Source organism: Megalops cyprinoides, chromosome 19, assembly GCF_013368585.1.
Source record: "Megalops cyprinoides isolate fMegCyp1 chromosome 19, fMegCyp1.pri, whole genome shotgun sequence".
Classification (NCBI taxonomy): domain Eukaryota; kingdom Metazoa; phylum Chordata; class Actinopteri; order Elopiformes; family Megalopidae; genus Megalops; species Megalops cyprinoides.
Window position 1 is genome coordinate 25,983,701 of NC_050601.1, and position 21,107 is coordinate 26,004,807.

General features: G+C 46.4%; 1 protein-coding gene across 1 annotated transcript in view; it reads right to left on the minus strand.

Moving 5' to 3' along the window:
* Window positions 1-1,106: 1,106 nt before the first annotated feature.
* Window positions 1,107-21,107, minus strand: part of LOC118794931 (xylosyltransferase 1-like) — a 48,864-nt gene continuing 28,863 nt past the window's right edge. The window contains exons 3-11 of the mRNA XM_036553224.1: window positions 19,995-20,167; window positions 18,859-19,061; window positions 15,619-15,699; window positions 14,493-14,709; window positions 13,697-13,873; window positions 10,218-10,480; window positions 6,531-6,726; window positions 4,769-5,102; window positions 1,107-1,429 (exon numbers count right to left, since the gene is read on the minus strand). Of these exons, the coding sequence (XP_036409117.1) occupies window positions 1,107-1,429; window positions 4,769-5,102; window positions 6,531-6,726; window positions 10,218-10,480; window positions 13,697-13,873; window positions 14,493-14,709; window positions 15,619-15,699; window positions 18,859-19,061; window positions 19,995-20,167 (1,967 nt within the window). The remainder of the gene's footprint in view (window positions 1,430-4,768; window positions 5,103-6,530; window positions 6,727-10,217; window positions 10,481-13,696; window positions 13,874-14,492; window positions 14,710-15,618; window positions 15,700-18,858; window positions 19,062-19,994; window positions 20,168-21,107) is intronic.

The following is a 21,107-nucleotide window of genomic DNA, read 5'->3' on the forward strand; positions in this document are numbered from 1 at the left end:
TAACATATTAATGTATAAATAAAAATGTACCATAACGCATGGCTCGCAGTACACTGCCAACAAAAAAAGGCTCCTGAATTTTTCTCAGTTGCACACTTCAAGTTTGGATGGGCCTCAAAAGGTGACTTCACCAAAAGTCTGAACTTTAATATGTTCTTCTTTAAGGTCGACTTGCGTTTTAGTAGCTAAGAAGAGGGAGCTAAGATGAAAGCATTCTGTAGTATTGTAAATATCCCAGAATTAATTGCTTCACATCTTCTCTATGCAAACCAGGTTTTTGTTCAAAATCGAGAGTCCATTCTTCGCTCATTAGATCATTTGAGATCAACCCAAAACAACTGAAGAAGGAAGTAAAGGTTTCTGTTTCTTGCTATTCCACATGCATATCTTCCCTGCTACTTGGTAAGGGTAACTTAGCATATTTTAGATTTTGGGTGAAGTTCCCTTTAAGGAGGCCCAAAGATCAAACTGCAGGTCAGACAGACCCCTTAACCCTACCATTTTGAAACTCCATCCTCCTCATGCTCCCCTAGCCATACTACAATCCTGCAACTCACCAATACGGCCAAATGGACTGTAGCAAATATTTGAGCTTTCAAAGTCAGCCTTTGCTGCTGTTTGAGGATCGTCTAAGCATCTCTGGACCGCGAACATGTCGGAAAGTCTTGCTGGATGAGATTCCATTTTATTTCTGTCACGGTGCCAGTGTTGAAATTCCTGTTCCCCTATTCAAGATGGGAACATCCTGATTTTGCAGCGCCTCATCTTTTTGTTCAGCAGTGGGGGCATGCCCCCCTCTGCCCCCTTCCAAAAAAAGGGGAATAGACAATCACAGTAAAGCCAGCAAATAAATTAAATCAAACGAAACAGCAAAAAAGGTGTATAAAACTGTTGAGGCCAAAGGGGAGTCAGCCGAATCCAAAAAACCCAGCCTCTCTCCCTGACCTTCTCAGGTATTTCTTGTCAATCTCAGTGTGCATTTTGTCTTTGATGTTCCCTTACTTTAAAGAGGATGGGAATTTTTTTTCTTCTTCAGAAGTGCCAGGAAATAAATTACTATATTATCAAAAAATGTCACAGTATAGCCTCCGGGCCAGCAGAGGGTGCTACCTGATATAGCCATTGGCTTTGACTGGCCCCAGTTGGGACTTGGGGTCAGGACTGAGGGAACTCCAGGAAGCCTTCCCGCAGGACTGTAGGGCACCACAGGCACTGGGCCCCACGGCGCAGACGTCCACTGCTGACCACATCTCGGCCACCAGACTGTCCACCCACTGCTCCAGCTCCAGCCCTGTCAGCCTGGCATTGCGTTCCGCCGCCTCCACCTGGCGCAGGTGCACCGGGATCTTCAGGATGGGGTTCAAGCCGTGGAAACTCTGCTCCATGTAGCTGTTCTTGGCTGGCCCGCTGTGCAGCCTCAGGGCATCCTCTGCAGAGAAACACAGAGAGCTGTCACAACAAGTGGTCCTACAACCAGAATGTCAGGTTCAAATCCCAGATGGGGATTTGCTGCCATGCCCTGGAAAAAGGTACTTAAATTGAAGTAATCTGAAAGGCTTTGGTAAATATCCAAAGGTATAAATGGGAAGAATGTAGCAGGTTTGTTAACTCCTACATCACCCTGTGTCACCCTCATAGAGACCTTAAGTTCTAAGTGATGTCCTGGCACACAGTCCTCATCCACTAACCTGTAAATCAGCCTCCATAAAACACCATGTGACTTGATACAGCAGTGCAGGAAGGGTACTGGTTCAAACCCCAGATGGCGTACTGCTACATCCTTCAACAAGGTCCTTAAACAAGCTGGCTCTACATCCAGCTGTACTAATGGAAAAATTTAAGCTCTGTAATTCTCCCCAGAGACGGGTGTCTGCTGTACAAATGAATACATGCATTTAGTTGCCCTAAAATATTTGTCATAGGTGTGTACTAGGGGGGATTTTCAAATGAATTAGAGCCACGTGGATGGTGCATAGGAGAGTCTCTTCATTAGAGAGTAACTGGCTGTATGAATGCTCTATAATCTAATCTCATGATGAGGTATTTTGAAACCAGAAGAAAATCAGCTGGAGGTTTGTAGAGGAGCTTGACTCCCATCGACTGATGTTGGTTGGCCGCTTTCTGCATCAGCTCAGAGGATATTTAGATTCTTTCCCGTCTCGCTATCAGTATTCATCAAATGAAATTTAATAGCAATTTTTGAAGAGGTGAGAGGAGAGGAGGAGCTAATGTCAGAACTTGCATGCTGAAGCAATTGCTGCTTGGCAACAAGCATTAGTTAGTTCATCTTTCTGTGCATTTGCTGGCTTGCTTCCTTCTGACTGAAATTATGGCACATTTCCCTGAAATATATCTTCATGGCACAGTTATATTTGGTGCCAGAATCCTCTGGTCGGTGACATGATGGTACAGATGCAGACTCCATTGCATGTCTCACACTTTCCCTCTAACTCCCCTTTTCACCCGCACCTCCCACCCCATACCCCTCCCTACCCAGAAGAAACATTATTTCAGTTCCTCGCTTGTTACACGCAGTTCCAGCTGACACGCTCTGGGTTTCCTGTCAGGGCTCAACGACCACGGTGCTAATTCTCCTGGCAGCCGCCCCTCTGTGTAAACGCAGTCAGTCCATAAAGTTTTATTACAGGAGCATGTAGCAGAGTCATCCTCGGGAGGGACACATACCACCTGCCACCGTAAATCCTGCCAGGTGGCGGGGCCGATCCTGATTGGTTCCCTGCCCTAAGTATAAAGTGGATCTCAGGTCCAGACTTGGCAATGACTGGTTACCTGTCTCCGGTGTCAACTGTACCTTAAGTCAAAACCTAGCTGTCATTGGCTGCCTTTCCTCACTATAAACCGGAGCTCAATTAATTTAGGGATAACTACTTATTTATAAAGTAATAAAGCTGTAATGAGTGGGAACCTGTTGTCCCCGGTAAGCTGAGCCAAGAACAACAGGTGGAGACAGAGGAGGAGCCCAGCAACAGCAGTTACGCACAGCACAGGTGAGAGCAAACGGGCTTCTGAACAGCTGGCAACTGTTAAGAACAGATTACATGTCCTATCAGATGCCGTGGCGAAAGACAGAGGAGTCATTCCGGCCAGAACCATCACAGCATGACGCTGGGATTAAAACCCCTGTCATTACAGCAAATTGGATCTAGCGTAAGGTGGACTGGCTGTGATTTTGGGATCGGCCTTGCTCATCCCTCCCCTCCTGAGGATGACTCTGCTACATGCTCCTGTAATAAAACTTTATGGACTGACTGCATTTACACACAGGGATGGCTGCCAAGAGAGTTAGCACCGCAGTCATTAGCCACTGAGCCCTGACAGGAAACTCATAGCATGTCAGCTGGGACTGCGTATAACAAGCAAGGGACTGGAATGATGTTTCTTCTGGGTGAGGGGCTGAGGGGTGAGGACCAAGGATCCAGCCAGAGACAGGTCAGCCAGCAAAGGAGAGTTAGAGGGGACATGTGAGATGTGCTGAGGAATTTAACGAAAGCAAAACAAAAAAAAACTCACCAATCAGTGTCAATCACACAACATTTCAATTCTCTTTTTCTCTTTCATATCTCTTCTCGTGCATTCAATTCAATTCAATTCAATTCAATTCAATTTTATTTGTATAGCGCTTTTTACAACACAAGTTGTCACAAAGCAGCTTTACATTGATTCCAGGCTTGAGACCCCCTGAGAGCAAGCCTAAGGCAATGGTGGCAAGGAAAAACTCCCCAATTAACAGGAAACTCCCCAATTAACAGGAAGAAATCTTGAGCAGAACCCAGCTCAGAGGGGGAGCCCATCTGCTTCTGGCCGGCACTGGGCAGAACATTCAGTATATTAATTATTAATTTTGTAATTTGTTACAGTATTTAATATGTAATTTTAATTCATGGAGCTTCCGGTGATGTTTCTTTGTTGTTTTCCACTATACAACAAACTGTAATCACAATCAGATTCATTCAAGTGCCTTTCAGTGTTCATAGAAAGACATTAAAAATCAACAAAACTCTCCCTTATGAATCAATCACCAAATATGTCACATTACCACTCTCATGAAATTCATGAGAGCAATAACTTTGTTATCTCTGATTTAATTAAAAAAACAGCTGAGCCTTGAAGATCTTGCAATAGTGTTTTTCTGGCATTGTGTAGAGTTGCCTGTGAGAGGTATCTGGAAGCATGTGGTTCTGCTAAGGGATTTACTCAGTGGATTTATTTTGGTGAGGGTCTCTCTTTATAAAATCCCTAAAACTGAAGACTTTGAAGAAACTGAAGAATTTCACTTCCTGTGACAGGACCAGGAAGTCCTTAATTTCCCAAAACTGCATAAAAACTGAATAGGGAATTGATTATTTTTACATTCAGGGGACTCCTTTGCTGTACTAGTTGACCTGGCTTCTGAAATGACTCCTGTTTGCCCACAGCTGTACTTTATAAGGAGTAAAAACTGCAAGTGGATTAGCTGTGGCACAGGCATATACCAACGGGGGGGGGGGGGGGGGGGGGGGAGTCATGTGTGTGGGGAGAGTGGGTGTGTGTGTATGTGCAGCATGTGTGTGCTGTTGGAATGTGGTGTATGGTGAAGCTGTGTGTGTATGGTATGAGTGTCTCCTCAAGTTACATGTGTGCAATGTGCGGTTTGTGGTCAGGTTCTTACGTGTGTTGTGAGGCGTGTGGTGAGGCTGTGTGGTGAGGTTGTGTGAGTGTGGTGAGCTTGGCTCTGTTGCATGCTGAGCTGTGCGGGCATGCGGCTCACCCTGCCGCAGCGGCTGCTGCTTGCTGTAGGCCTGCGGCGTGACCAGAAAGCGCGTCTCGGCCACGTGGCTCCAGTGGTGCAGCGTGCGCACCGTCCACATGCCCGGCCGCAGCGGCAGGTTCAGTGGCGGTCGGTAGTGCGTGAACTCGGCGTTGCCGTCGATCAGGATGTCGTAGGTGGCAGCGATGACATTGGTGGGGTCGATCCACACCACCGTCATGGTGACGTTGGTCCCCTTGCCCCACTTCTGCATGGCCACCGGCTCATCCATTGGCCCCAGCAGGTTCCCGAAGTTTCGGAAGATCCGCTCCTTACCATCCCAATCTGAACCAATCTGAGTGAGATAGTTACATACATTTATAATTTGTTAGAGAGAAGTACAAGGTGAGTACATTTAACATTACCAATAAAATTCTGTGTGACGTCCAAGACAAGTACATTTGACATCACATTTACATTTTGTTAGAGTGATGTTGAGTGAAGTTGAGTACACAAAGTCTGGGAGCGTTGTTAGCCTGGTCAAACACTGTTGCTCATACAACTTGGATGGATACACTTCTGTTCTCTTGTGCAGGAAGCCACTCTGGACAAGAGTGTCTGCTAAATAAATGTAATGTAATGAGTGAGTTCAAGATTAACATTTACATTCTGTTATCCTGAGTGACGAACAAGATGTTATTTTGTATTTATTGTTACTATATACAACATTCTTTGGCAAGAACTAAACTGGAATTTGCTTAAGTATTAATGTAGTTTTAATCTAGAAAGGAATCTAGGATGGTTTTATGTTACAGAGAGCAAAGACTTTTGATAGCAGGTTCTTAGAAGTGATTGGCAGCAAATGGAGGCCCCACCCATTAAGGAGTTTATGGATCATCAAACACACATTGTCATTGGCCATGGACAAAATTTGTGCAAAATCACACCAACAGGGACTGACAGGAAATTTCAGAAAACCCCCTTAAAAGGGCTGTAACATTGTTTGGATTTGATACTTCCTATCCAGCTAAACACTGTCCCTCGGGTTTGATTTTCAAGCACTTGAAATTGATTACAAACTTGTTGCATACACCAATTACACATTGCAGACTCCCAGCCTGAAGTCCCAAAAGAAGATTCGAGAGGAAAACTTTCAGACAACTTTTACACTTTGATTGTATGGAAATTCATATCTACTGAATTACACATTGCACACTCCAATCCAAGTCCAAACATTTATCAAAGAGTCCAAACAGTCCGAGGTGCCCTTTAAACAGAGAGAGCCTCTGATAAATTGACTGGTCCCTCTGGGTGTTTTGGCGGCAACACAGTTGGGGGCCTTACTACGAAGCTTTTCATAAGCGCAAAACAAGAAATGCAAAACTGAAACCCCACTAAGACGAGAGAGAAAAGATGATTTAACAGCTGGGAGTTTGTCACTTCTCAAAAAACATGAAATGCAAAGCAGGGCAGCTCCCCATGCAAGAGAGGATGGGATTAGGCAAAAACCAAATACTGTATTACAAGATGAATGGCCTCGTCACTGACCCAAGGTCAGTATTCACGCTGATGGCAGTATATGCTAAAGGTGGCAGAACTCTAAACGATAATGGCATTATAATGTAGCTTTAGTACATGCTCTGAATACTCCCTGGTGGATCAGGTAATGGAAACTATTCTTGCACATTCTTGGACTGCGGTCACTCAGAAGTGTGTCATTTGTGTCACTGTCGGCTACGTCATTCCTGCATTTGGCAAGTTTAGTAACGCCATGCTGCCGTACCTCTGCAAACTCCAGGCGGGTAAAACTGCTGGGCGGGTCAGCGAGTTTGAAGACCCTCTTGGGAGTGACCCAGGTCTCCAGCATTTCCAGCTTGTTAGTGGCAAAGTTGGTGGCACGGTGTCTCACTAGATAGCCTTGGAACTGGTCGGACAGGAAGTAGAGATGGACTGATGCTGGGTGCCCCGTGGGGAAATACCTTGGGGAGACAAAAGCATTCATGATTTTTGATATGATGTATTTTTTACTCTTTTGTCTTTAGTCTCAATGTGACTTTCTAGTATCATATAAGGGTTGATGATGAAAAAGCAGATTTTTCCTGGTTTTAGCGTATGAATGTGGATCTGTGGTCAGGGCCCTGTGCTTTCAATGATTCACACCCTGAAATAGAGAAGCCTTTTATTATCGGCTTCACCTTTGTCAGCGTAGAAACATGAAAATGCGTGTGTATTTGGCTTGACAGGCATTAGCTTGTCCTGTTTTCACCTGTCCTGTTTTATGATGTATGCTTTTTTATGTTCTCCATATCTCCATCCCAATGTTTTTAACAGAAACCTTCCATGTAAGAAGTATTCTGCCAGCTTTTTCACAGGAATGTAAAGGATAAGATGGTGCTGCTAGCTCAGGAAAAACTATACAACCTAAACTTCTCCCCTCCAACAGACATGATGAAGAAAGCCACGTGGATTCAAATCTAGAGAAGAATCTGTCAACTTTGACAATGACAATGCCAAGAAGACTGCTTTACCCCAATCCAACCGCAAAACCGGACCTGCCAAATGTCTTCTTTTAACAAAATTTCAAGTAAAAAAGAAAAAGAATCCAGACAAAACCCTTAAGTACAACCATTAATAAGAAAGAAGACAAAATTGAAGCCATTTAAGGGAAGAAAAATTGCCGCGGTCTTATAAGCCACTGAGGAAATTAAGACGAAAGCTGACACAGTCGCGTGGAGCTACACCGCATGAGCTCGTGTAACGAGCAAACAGAGACACCGGGTGGACAAACAGCTGGCCGTCGCGGTCCCGTTTGATTAAATTACCAGCGCGGCAGCGGCGGCGATTTTCCCTGCAGGTGGACAGTGTCGGCTTCCTGACCCCGCAGCGTTGCCACAATTCATTTATCTTTGAGCCAAGCGCTGCACAAAACTGCCGCCTTCCTTCGGAGCGCCTGCAAAACTCCTGCATCTTTTTTCCTGCGTAGTTGAAATTTTGACATGAAATCAACATGTGCGTGCGAAGCGAATCATCAAAAAAAAGACACAGCTACAACGTCAGACATCTGTTGAAGGCTATCTAGTGATCAGTAGTTCACTCTACAGTACTCATTCATCATGTATATGTACTCAGCATTTGTAATTTGTTGAGTTTTCTGTAAATAACAAATATGTGAAAATTACGGACAGGAGTTAGTTGTGCATACAAACCATGCGGCAAGTCAATGACCCTCACAAGACTGACTTATAAACTAAGTCATTGGTACATCCGACCAAACACTTTCACAGAGTTTCTCATAGAATCATACTCAGCACCATTTAAGTTAGCTGCCTCCCTTGACTTTTGAGACTATATCTGCCTTCAAACTTTAGCATATCTTTGACATCCGGGAACTGCCAGGAACACTTAGTCACTTTTGCAGAGTTATTCATCGGATTCTAACGAAGCCCTGATTACGAGCAGCAGTTTGAAAGAGCCACAGTTCCCCCAAATGCATGTAAACACCACAAAGTAGGCGAGTGTAGGCAAGTCCCTTTAACAGACGGACAGTTTGCAAACAGTCAGAGGCCTAACACAGACAGAAGGCTGCTAAGGAGTGTGATACTGGAGCTGTGCCATCCCTGCACATTCACCCTGACAAGCAGAATGGCAAATATTTACCCCTGTGCAGCTGGGGCTCCACTCCCTACCCCCAGCAAAGCCCTCAGGAAGCAAGAGGCTCACAGGCCCCACAGAGACTCCATTCATCCCCAAAACCCTGAAGCTCCCCCTGCTGATAGCAAAGGGGGGCTACAGAACAGGCATCTCCCTGTCCCCCTCTGCCGGCGGGACCCCATCCCTCTCACTCCTAAACAAACAACACTCCCCTCCATGTGATCCCCCCACCCAGAACACAGACCGTCTGCAGCAGAGACTGAGGGCTACCTGTGTCTTAATGTGTACACCTTTAATTACGCATCAACTGCTGGGATTAGCTTTCCCAAAGACACATACACTGGCACACATACACACACACTCTTGCACACACTGGCACGCTCACCCACACACACTCACACACTGGCACGCTCACCCACACACACACACACACACACACACACACGCACACACACACTGGCGCGCTCACACAGACATGCCGGTGTGCACACACACTTCCATATGCATATACAAACACACATTCTCTTACACACACACTCTTTCTCTCTCTCTCTCTCTCTCTCTCTCTCACACACACACACAGGTTCTCACACTCACATACCTGCTCCCAAACACACATATACAATGTGCACGCATGCACACAAGATAAACACAGACACACACTCTTGTACATATAAGCACCTCTCCCCAGACACAGGCTAGTGGGAAAGGCTGTATCTGGGAACTGCAGTGGTCCTGTGGTTTCTCTTCACTTCTCCTCATCTGGCCAAAAATGACACAATCCCAGCACCCAATGCACCAGCCTCAGAGCCAATTTTACATCAAGCCACAAAGGAGCATGTCCCTATACTTCATCAGGTCATTCCTGGAACATTTTAACTAGCGATATAAATAGCAATATAAATAACCCTGATCATTGGCAACTCTTTTCAAGAGCCAACACTTGTGAGTGACAACTGTCATTCATATTGCAAAGAGTTTATTTTCTTTACTGTTTAGCAGGTGGCTCTTTCTGCAGTAACTAATACACTTTCTGTTTAACATATTATTAGACATACTGTTACTGATGGTCAAGGATATGACTGCAAGTAGGGTACAAAACCTGTCTGGGAACTTAACCCATAGCACTGAAGTCCCCTAAAAACCACACCACACTGCATGCAAGTTCTAAGCACTTAACCAACCATGATAATGTACTGCTTACATGGGCCAAAATATGTAATGTTCTGTGTAATGACACTGGAGTGCATCAACACACAAAAAATTACTTCCCAGAACCCTATAGTTGATTTTTTCTATAATGGTAAAACACATTGCTCACAGTGCTTACAGTTTTACAAAAAGCCTTGGTACAGCTGGCTCTGTGTAATTGCGCTGTCTGGAGCATATGCTTTGGAGATATAGTGCACATTTGCATGTCTAGTGGATTGCATTATGCAGTTACTCATGTAAAATGTATTATAGAAGTCAGGCTTGGTACCATTTCGTACATTTGAATGGCTTGCATCTGGCTGAAGCTTGCTGTGGCAGAATGCATTTACAGGGAACGGATGGTTATATGTTACATTTTGCTTATCATACGCTCTTATCCATGGCAATTTACACGTTACAGTTTTTACATGTTATCCATTTACACAGCTATTTACTGAGGCAATTCAGGTTAAGTACCTTGACCAAGGGAACGACAGCAATGACCCACCTGGGAATCAAACTGGCTTCTGGGTGGTGAAAACTAGTTACAAGCCCTCACTACTATGCGAGCAGCCCTTGGTATGGGTCGTATGGCAGATGTGGTGAGGTGTTCCCCTGGTGTGCTCACCTGCAGGCATCAGGGTCACCCCCAGGCGAGCTGGCAGTGGCATGCACTAGCCCCATGCGGGCAAAAGCGTGGTAGTGGGTCAGCTGGGTGTCGGACAGGGCCTGGACACCATCGGGCTCGTCGAACACATTCTCCCAGTAAGCGGCCAGGCCCGGCGTGCTCGGGGGAATGCTGCCGAACAGGAAGGAGTCCAGCTGGTTGATCACCTCTTGGTTGACCACGGCCTCAAACTTGCGTGCAAAGAAGGTGGGCCGGGCGGCTTGCTGTTGGCAGAGTGAGGGAGAGATACAGAGAGGGAGTAAGCAATGGTGAAAGAGAGGGAAAGAAAGAAAGAGGGACAAACAGAGAGGAAGAGAGGAACCATATGAGAGGGAGGAAAAAGTAGCTTTTTTTAAGGGAAAAAATAAGTTTTTTCTTTTGTTACGACTTTCCCCATTTATGCTGTTTTTTTTCTGAAAGAGGACCTTACATGTACCTGCCCTAAAAACTACAGCAACACTGCACTTCTGTCTTGCTAATAAATAAAGACAGTCTAACAGAGGGAGACAGGGAGAGACAGAAAGAGAAGGAGAAAGAGAAATGGAGGTAGAAATTGTGCCTGCCAGGTTGACAGTGTGCTTGGAGAGATGAGAGAAGTCACTTCACAGATCTATGAGACAGCTACTGTGAAGTACGCAGCGAGACTGACCGTACACTCTCATTTTAACAGCTGCTCTGGAACAGACAACAGATGCATGCAAGCAGAGATAACAACTGAAATCAAAGTTGTGCTATCCCCACAAAAATTCACAGCGGGGCCCATATTTATGAGCTTCAACCTCCAAAGGTGTCTCTTTTTCTCTCTACTAGTGCCAAGTGACAGGAAGAAGGCTGGCAAAAGCAAAGGTTTATGTCTGTTGTTGAGTCAGTTCATTGGGGGAAGGGATAAAGCCTTCTTACCTAAAATAGTTCTGGAACCATAAATAGGTGTTGGCAGACCAGCCAATAGAGATCAAAAACGCTCAAAACAACAAAAGATTAACGTCAATTCCCACGATTAGGTTACTTCAAACATGTCGGTTGCAAAGAAAAGGAGAACAGGAGATGAAGAGGTAAAGAAGGAAGGTAGAAGGATTTTGAGCACCTTGTCCAGTAAGATGTTTCACTATTTATGGATTTTCCCTCCCTGTTAAATATGATGTCTGGCTTACCAATGCAATGGGCACCTGAGACTGAGAAGTGTTTCTGTCACATTTCTTTGCACACAGTGCAAAAGGGAACATTACTAATGACCCAGTTATTAATGGCTTGATACCTAATGACTCAGTAACAGCATCCGGCTCTGTTTGTGTGTGCAGGAGTGGAGTGTGGGGAGGGGTTGTGTGTGGATTTGATGAATAAGGCTGTCTCTGTGCCCTGTATTTTTCAAGCAGAGCCGTGACTCTCTCCACATCAGCTTAAGAGAACGTCTGTTAGTTTCTTTTACCGGGTACACAAACAAGACAGCTCTTGTGTGGCAGAAAGTTTTTAGCCTGGAGCGTGGGGGGAGCTGGGGGGTGGGGGGTGACTTACTGCAGGCTATTTTGTGATGGGCGCCCTTCTGTAAATCCCTGACACGGAGGATAATAAACTTCTGTCCACCTTCTGGCCAAAAGCTGGTAGCTGACCACAGCAACATGGGCTGCCTGTACATTTCCATTTATAAATGCTCACTTTTAAACATGGAAAAAATGCCAACAGTGATTCCTTGTGCAGCATGCTGAAGAAACAGAGGCATCCTCCAAAATAACCAGAGCTCGAGGAAAGTTTTGTTGGTGGTGGTGGGCTTCTAATGGATTCTCTCCCTCTGAAGGGGAAGAGACTCACTGGACACCTGTCAGGACATGATGTAGCTGCTTAAGGAGCGGGCACAAAAGGGGAAATACGCTAACTAACGCAAATCTTACAAATCTAAACACTCCTCGACTCTTTCTGTTGTGTTTGTACACAATGGGCTGTTACTTTTGCCTGAGTATTTTTCCACTTCTCAGAGGACTTCACTGGCCAGCTTCAAGGTTAAACCACACCGTCTTCGACCTTGCTCAAATCACGGACATGCTTCCGCTGCCAACTGGCTGTGTCAGGCATGTCTCGATCTTATTGGCCAGCGTATTGGGTCGTCTCCGCTAGCTCACATGATTTCGGCACTAGTGTCTGCTTCTCTCTCCCCTTTGCAGACGCCACCTGCTTAATGTGTCCTCCAACTACACTCTGCCTCCAAGGTTTCACTTTTGAGTATGTTACTCCAGGATATTTCCCCCCTCCTGCACCCTCAAGTAAGACGCAACTTCACACTGAGCGGTCGGAGAATCAGGGAGGGAGGGAATGAAATTCACAAGCCAAGTCTGGGGGAAATTCAAGTAACATTGGTTATTGTCCACTGCCACTTCTGTTAAGGCTACTACCTTTATGCTCATCACTGTCAAATTATTCACTGCAACGTACCAATAAAATACTTCCAAAAACAAGCACAACACAGTAGCTTAGTATCCAACAACACCAATAACATCCTGATACATCACAGCAGCTGTGAATGGCAGAAAGTGTCCTGGATCCCACAGTTGATCTATGCACTTGAAAGCAGATTGGACAGACTCTCTGGCTGCTGTACTGTAAGAGCTGCAGCTGAGACATGAAACCACAGCAGAATCATATGCTAACTTCTATACATATAATGACAGGGCTGTAAATACAGTACACTCACCCAGGAGGTCTGAGGGGAACTGCTGAGTTCGCCCAAACTATTAACGTTCTTTTGATGTTTTAATGTTTTATTTTAGCACTCCCCGGAGCCTGTGATGCTGCTCATGGTCCTATTCTGGTCCTATTCTGAGGATGGCTGCTATGATGACAACCAGGGGCACTGGTGATGGTGTGGGGCCCAGGCCAGGAAAAACGACGGGTTCGGGAATGACCCCAGATCCTATATTTAGAGCCGATTCCGTTTTTGGATCGGGAGTCCTCATTTAAGCGGTGAGTCAAAGGGGCGGGTTCTGACGTTTATGACAGGGTCCTGTCCTGGAGGCTGATGAAAGGCTGGCCTTAATGACAGGCTAACACAGGCACAACGCAAACGTAACGGTCGTCCCTCCCATCACCTTTCAGGCCTCACGGCATCACACCACTAGAATCCTTTTGATGAACGACCATCCCCTGCGTGATCCTTTCCTGTGTACTTGTACTTGTAATGCTCTGCTTGTCTTGTAATGCTGTGCTTGTCATGTAGTATTGCGCTATAGTAATACTGATTGCTTTTTATTTCCAAGTATATTAAAGCATGAATTATATCTTGATTTTATGGATTTTGTACGTAACCAAATATTGTCAAATATTTCTTTTTTATAAGTCTAAATGCCGGTGTTGACTGTTAACTCTTTTTCCCTATATTTTGCTAAAACACGATGGGGACGGAGAGGTGAGGAGAGAGAGCTCTGTTCGCATTGTACTGGTCACCGGCTTACCTGGAAACGAGGGAAGTCGGGTGGCTTGAAGTCGTTGGGCGAGCAGCCGCACCAGTCCACGATGTGCTTGTACTGGCACTTGCAGCCCAGCTTGCGGTTCCAGTTGGTGATGCGCAGGTTGTTGTCCACGGTCTGTTCACAGTGGGGGCTATTCCCCAGCACCGTGTGGAAGAACGACTGAGAGAGAGAGAAAAAGTGAGGGAGGGAGAGAGAAAAAGAGAGAGGGAGTGAGGAGAGAGAGAGAGAAAGAAGGAGAGGGAGAAAGTCAAATGACATTGAGGCCAACTTTATTTCAAAGTACAAAGGAATGATTATTTACTAGTTGCAGAATAACAGTAAATTGGTAATGATCATCTCTGCATTAGTGTAGGAGTGAGAGAGAGTGATAGAGAGGGGGCGAGAGAGAGATAGAGAGGGAGGCAGGGACAGACTAATGACATCTGGTAAAATGAAGATGGATGTCCTATGGATTGAGGTCATCTGTACACCTGGGACATTTCACTAATATTAGAGTTAGAGTGGAATACTTCATACATTAGCCAACGCCCTGCATCTGACTGCTGAAACAGAGATTACCCATTTCACTGCAATGCAGCTAGACCACAAATCTTTTTGCAATTAATGCTGAGCAATATTGCACTTTGCAGCTGACTTTACTCCATTTACATGGCTGGATAAGTAACTCAGGCCAAGCACCTTGCTCCAATGTACCCAGAGATTTGAACCTACAGTTTCCTGGCTACAAGCCCTCCTGTCTGTCCCTGTTTGGCTTGTGAGCTGGGTCTCTGGGCCTCACCTCAGCCGGCAGCAGGGTGTACGCATAGAAGCGCTTCATGCTTGTGACCAGGTCATCCTGGGAGTTGACCACATAGTCGACGAAAGTATGGCTCAGCAGGAACCAATCAGAGCCGCCATCCACGGACACGCCCTCCGGGATCTTGCGGTCGCCCAGACGCCACATGTGGGTGTCGCACTCATAGAAGAGCCGGTCCAGGCCCTGTTTACGGATGAAACTGGACACACATACACAAACACACACACAAACACATATTAATACCATTAGCACCAGTCCCAGCGTGAAAGCCTAACATGTCTCACTGAAGTATTTTATTTGTGTATACCCTTCGGTGCCTCTTGGCCGACGTTTTCAAACAACACACTTTAAAGGTTTAAAGCTTCTCTGTATTTTTCCTTTGTGCAGAGCACCTCCCTGTATTCCTCGACTGGCACTACCATTGGGCTTTGCTGTATAATCAGTGGAAGGTTCTGCTGGAAGCTGCTTCTCTCCCGTGACTCTGCTTCGACTCGGTGCGGGGTGGTTAACTCCATGGCTCTCTCTCTCGAGGCCATGCTCGTGAGGCCTAATTCTTAATCAGGCGACACCGCTGATCTCTGGGGCTTTGTCATGCCATATGCCTGGCCTGGATAGCAGGCTGTGCCGTTACTGCGCTCCAGTGTCGGAACTCGGTGCTCCTCTTAAAGCAGGCCCCCAGACTGCCAGCCCAGCGGAGGCGCGCCAGCTCTATCCCCACGGCTGCGGTGCGAGAGTCACCCCCGACGGCGCCGCAAAACAGGGACACGCCGGTGACACGGGGAAGGTTAATTAATTAATTAGGCATGGAGGGGGAGTTAATTGGATTACGCCTCAGTCCCGGGGCCATCTGCTCAGCCCCAGGCGTCTCGCTGGGCTCCCTCTGCCTGCGATTTCACAACTGACGGTGAGCCAGAAGAGCATCGGGCTGATGAGGGAGGGAATGGTATGGGAGGGCGTGTGTGGGGCGCAAGGGTGCAACCTGCATTTCGGACTTGGTGGAAGGGGGAGAGGGGAGTCGAGCTCCAGGTCAGACATGCAGTCAAAACTGGTGACAGAGTTGGCCAATGGTGGTGCAGGATCGGGAAGGGGGGGGGGGCTTGACACTCACCGGGCGTTGTCTCTGCCATGGGACTTGATGAAGTTCATGCCACGGTGTCTCGACAGGAAGGACACCAGCTGGTCATTGGTCCTACAAGAATTGACACAAGAGTAAGTCAGTCTGGCTATTACTCTAGGTGTCCTGGTATGGCAGATTAAACCAGTGGATATGTATGCGGAACAACTAACCAGAAACAGTCCTGCATTCAGTCCTGCAACAGTCTCTTTTAAAGGCCACTTAGAGTGAATAAACCAAAGGAAAGTGCTTGGTTCGACATACCAAGGAATGTGTCTGCCATCTTAAACAGCGTGCCTCTCAATATATTTTCTGCTATAATTAACTACAACAGAGTGATTGGTTGAAGCAAAATGCTGAAGCCTCCTCCAAGAGTTTGACAGCAACGGCATTAAAATAATAATACCAAACTTAAGTATTTATATTTTTGTATAAAACTATAAACACTTGAACCCAGGCTTACGTATAGGATCCCAGTTGTAGAAGCAGAACAGTACTGAACTTTCACTGCATTGTTTTCAAAATTCAGCACTATATCCGTAATTGTAAGGAGCTGGTCTCGTAACCCAAAGGCCACTGGCGTGATTCCCCACAGGGGCACTGCTGTTGTACCCTTGGGCTAGGAACCTAACCCAGAAATGCCTCAGTTGCTCTGGATAAGAATGCCTGTTAAGTAATAAAATGTCACCAAGAATGTCTGCATACAGCAAGAAATTCCGCCATTTGAGGCTGTAGAACGGGCCACAAACACCTACAGTGTGCATTTATTGCATTACCTCACTACATTATTCATGTGCTTATTTGGGGAGACTCATATAGCCTCCATTTCACCCATTCATATGGATGGATACTGGCTACAACAATTCAGATCACCATGGTTATGGAGTTCTCTTACCAAACCACTGCTCCACACATTAGTGTATTATCAGAGCCAGAAATTGGAGAGTCATCCAGAAAAAAACTGGCAATATAGGATCCTGAGGTACAGAAAGGCAGTTGGAAGAAAAGTTGAACTGACTGAACTGTTCATTGATTTTTCTTTGTGAAATGACATTGGTCCAGAGCAATGCTGGGCTTCTGGGGAAAGTGCCCTAACAGAGGAGTGGTCCTGCTCCCCGAAGGAGCACACACACAGGGTGAGCTCTGTATGTAACCTCCTGCATCCCACCCTCCTCCCCTCTGTCACTCTGTTGTGTGGCTACGAGCCAGATCGCAGCACCCACTCCACCGGGCTCTCCGCTTCTCCTGCACCTCAAACACCTCCCCACTGACTGTATGTGACAGCCATCGCAGCACACTGCCAGAGCACACCCCGCAGAAATCTGCAGAGCTCAACAGAGTAGGGCAGTTTGAAACAAGATGGACACTCACTGCCCTGTTCCACACAGCTGTGGCAAGACATGCTGACGCACGCTTAACTGTGTCTGAGAGCCAATGGGAGCTGTGGATTTTTGTGGCCAAGGAACAGAAATGTTTTCTTAATGCTGTCTTACCCCATTTTGGTATCACCAATCGTATACTCAGCTCATCTCATTATGACTACCACTGCAACGGCTATTTTTTGCGTTGCAATTAACACAGCACACTATAGTGGAACGGACACTCATTAGAGCATAGTTGTTACTCTGATTACATCATCTGAATGTTTTGGGTAAAACAGCAGCACTGAACAGGAAGATGAGGACTAAAGCTGGGAGGAGCCTTGTATTCACAAACTAAGTGTGTGGGAGGAGCTATGCACTCACTAAGTGTGTGGGAGGAGCCATGTACTCACAAACTAAGTATGTGGGAGGAGCTATGTACTCACTCACTAAGTGTGTGGGAGGAGCCATGTACTCACTCACTAAGTGTGTGGGAGGAGCCACGCACTCAGTGATGAAATGTGTACACCCCATCCCTGTCTCCTGTCTGCCCAATCTCTACCTTCTACCATGTGCATCAGGAACACAGTACTGGTGTGCAGGCCTTACAGGCCTTGGGCTTGTATTCCCAAAGCTGCAGGTTAGATTCTCACATGGGGCACTTACCATAATACCATAATGCCATTACCTTGAGCGAGACATGATATGTGTCTATATATGTGTCTATATAAATGGAGGAGTTGATTAATGCAAGTCACCCTGGTTACAGAAAGCAAATCAGTAATGCATGATAGGTTTGTACATGACAGAAAAAAACAAGCCACTGTCACACTATTCTCAACACTCCTCCCATAGCCACTTGGATGAATGTCACCTGACACCACTGCCATGTCAAAGGAACCAACAGCTGTCAGAGCTCCTTATCCCACTTTCCGTTTAGGTGATGCTGCATTGCAACCATGACTGAAGCTGAGTCCGTCGACTGTTTCTGTCCATCTCGAGCCCTCTCTCACCCTCTCTCTCTCTCCATCTCAGCCGACGGGGTGGAAAAATCATCACAGTCAGCCCATTCTCTCCCTGGCACGCCTCGGATGCAAATGTACTGTCGAATAAAGCACACTCGCTGGCTTCCAGCTTCCTCCCAGGCAGCTAAAGCATGTATGCCGAAGCCCCTCCACACCCCGCTCCACCACATAAACCAAAAGCGGTGTCAGCAAAGGCCGTTCAATGCATCACCCTGAAAGCACTGGAGTTTTGGTGACCGGTAACAGATTAATGGACCGCATTTTCAGCGTAAAGGCATCCAGCCTCAGCTACACCTTCCATTCAGTCAGATCTGTTGTTACACATTTTCTTTAATATTGGCCTTTCATTTCTGCCCTATCAGAAATGCTGAAGTGTTCCCACCCTCCCATTGACACAGGTCTGCTGGTCCTCTGCTCTGCATTTCCTTCACAAACAACACAGAGCGAAATGCTAAAATGAGTGCAATCAGGGATTGCCATTTGATTCCGCCTCGACCTCTGCTGGTAAAATAGTATTACTGTGCCCCTTTCATTCAGACAGACATACAGACATGCAAAGCTAAACACAATGGTCTCCAAGGAAAGGTAATTAGCTATTTGCTTTGTCAGCCTCAAACTTCTCTTAACCAGTTTTTTCCTAACTGTCAACATTTTATATGAGACTAGACTGCTCTCTGCTGAGGGTAAAAAAAATCTAGTATAAAGAAGGCGATTACTGTTCTGTACCTTCATCAGTGGAATCAGCAGTAAAATATGCACAGGGCATCTATTCTGTTTTTATTTGTTGTCAGCTTTGCTCTCAGCCCCCTCCGCCAATCAGCTCTCTGCCTATACGTCCCGGGCCTCACCTGATTGGGTAGTCGGCAGCACTGAGGTTGATGAAGAAGTCCCAGCTCCAGTCCCTCATGGCCAGCAGGTCCTTCATACTCTGCAGGTACATGGTGAGCAGGCTGGCTCCGCCCCAGATAGTGGCCATGCGCCAGGGGGTCACCCGCACATTGGGGTACTGGCTCGCCAGCGCCACCATCTGTCTGTGTAGGTAGTTGGAGCGCTGTGGGGGGAGAGGTGGATGGGGGATGGGGGGGTATGTCAGTATTCAAAGGATGACAAGGTTAAGTAACAGGAATGAAAAAAGCTGTCATAGCGTGCCTTCCTGCTGTTGGACGACAGATCAAAAAGGTGCTGTTTGTTGCGTTCTTGGAAAATTATAAGACAGAAAGCAAGCTCTGTCATCTTCACTAACTCATGCCTGCTCAAGCACAGGACTCCTTATGAGTGCATATGTAGAGGTGTGAAATTCAGTTGGGGAGAGGTCTGTGTGTGTGTGTGTGTTTTTGTGTGAGCTTGTGTGTGTACACTTACATGTGCGTATGTGTTGTAAGTTTGTGTGTAAGTGCATGAGAGTGACCACAAATACCTTTTCAAATTTAGACTCAAAGCCTCTCCAGGCAGAAGGCTTCCCTCACAACTGATCTACTGAAGTGTGACCTCAGTCTGTGAGAATCCCCAAATGAGTGCTTATCTGTCAAACCCCGCTGGGCACCGCATCCCACAGAGCATGACCAACGTGCAGGGGAAGATCTCTTAATCTGCCCCTCCAACACAAACTCCTGCTTCCTCCCTCCTTAATATCTAATATGTACAGATGACTTAAAAATAAAGGCTCCTAATGCTCTTCATTGGAAAATAAGAATCACTATTGCTGGTGTTTTTTAAATTTGTACCTTTTATATTCACATATAATTTGAGCATGGGATTTACCTTAAATTTTAAGTAAAAAAGTCAATAAATATTTGAAAATCCACTCTAGAGATCACACATCAGATTAGCAGAACATCCAACCAAACAGTCTTCCTGGGCTTCATTTCTCCACAGAACCATCCCAAGTTTGAGAAAGTACTGCATGGGATTTGATCACATGGTGCGATAGCTCCACCCATTCTGGGGCTTCAGGAAGGCCTGTGATGTGATTGGGTGGGCGCACCTTGTCCACGTGGATGTAGTAGAAGTGGGCAGAGTGGTAAATGGCTTTGAAGAGGCGCTGGACCTGACGGGCGGCCCGGCCGTGCACCACCAGGACGAAGGCAATCCTCACGGGCGAGGCCGGGGTGCCCTCCGTCGAATCGTCCCCCCACTGGATGTTCACGTTAGCTTTCCCTGGACAGGGGATACAGGAACTGAGATTAAGCTGGTAAGCAGGTAAAGAGCCTTGGTCACGGGTGAAGAAGCAGTGAGCAGCTATGGATTTGAACCCTCAACCCTAAGGGTTACAAGCTAAGGTCTTTGACCGCAATGCCACCCTGTTGCTGTTGACTGTAGTATCTCACAGAGTCGGCCAGCTGTCTTCAAAGTGTGTTCGATTCACATAATTTCCAAAGCTGAACCTGTCCCTCTCAGGAATGTTTTAAAGACAAGATTACACCTTTGGGAAAAATGCATGGAATTCAACATCAACCAAAAAATTAACTTGCTCATGGCATCCAACTTAAATACCACAAAGCCTATTTCTCAGTATTCCTGGATACAAGCATCTATCTTCACCTGGCAAGCTTAATTCATCAACCCCTGCCACCACCCCCAAAAATAAGGTGCATTACCCCCCCCACACATCCAGAAGACGTGCATAAAGCATAAATAGCCTGGGGTAGGAGGAAGAGAAGAATCTCACATAACCACTTGTGGCTTTCTAAGTATGTGGTGCAAATGCATAAATATATAAATATATATGTGTGTGCATGTGTGTAGATATATATACATATATATAAATGGCCACCCATGTGTCTGGCATGCCGTCGTCTGCTGCTCCTGGGGAGTGCCAAGCTGGCCCCTTATTATTGGCCTAGGGGTAGTTTTAAGACACTGTGTGAGCTGACATTGAGAATGCTACATTTTGCTGTCAGGGCAGTGGCCCGTGGCATGGGCGGGATGATGACAGCAATCTGGGAGAGAGCTCTGGGTGTGGCACGCCCCCACCCCAAATCTCACCCCATGATTCTACAGGCCACTGGAGGCCACTTCTGCCTCTGAGGTCACTGCCTCTGTCTGTCGCTGACACCTCCATGGGGGAAGGGGGGTCTGTAACTAGCAGGGCCTTGAA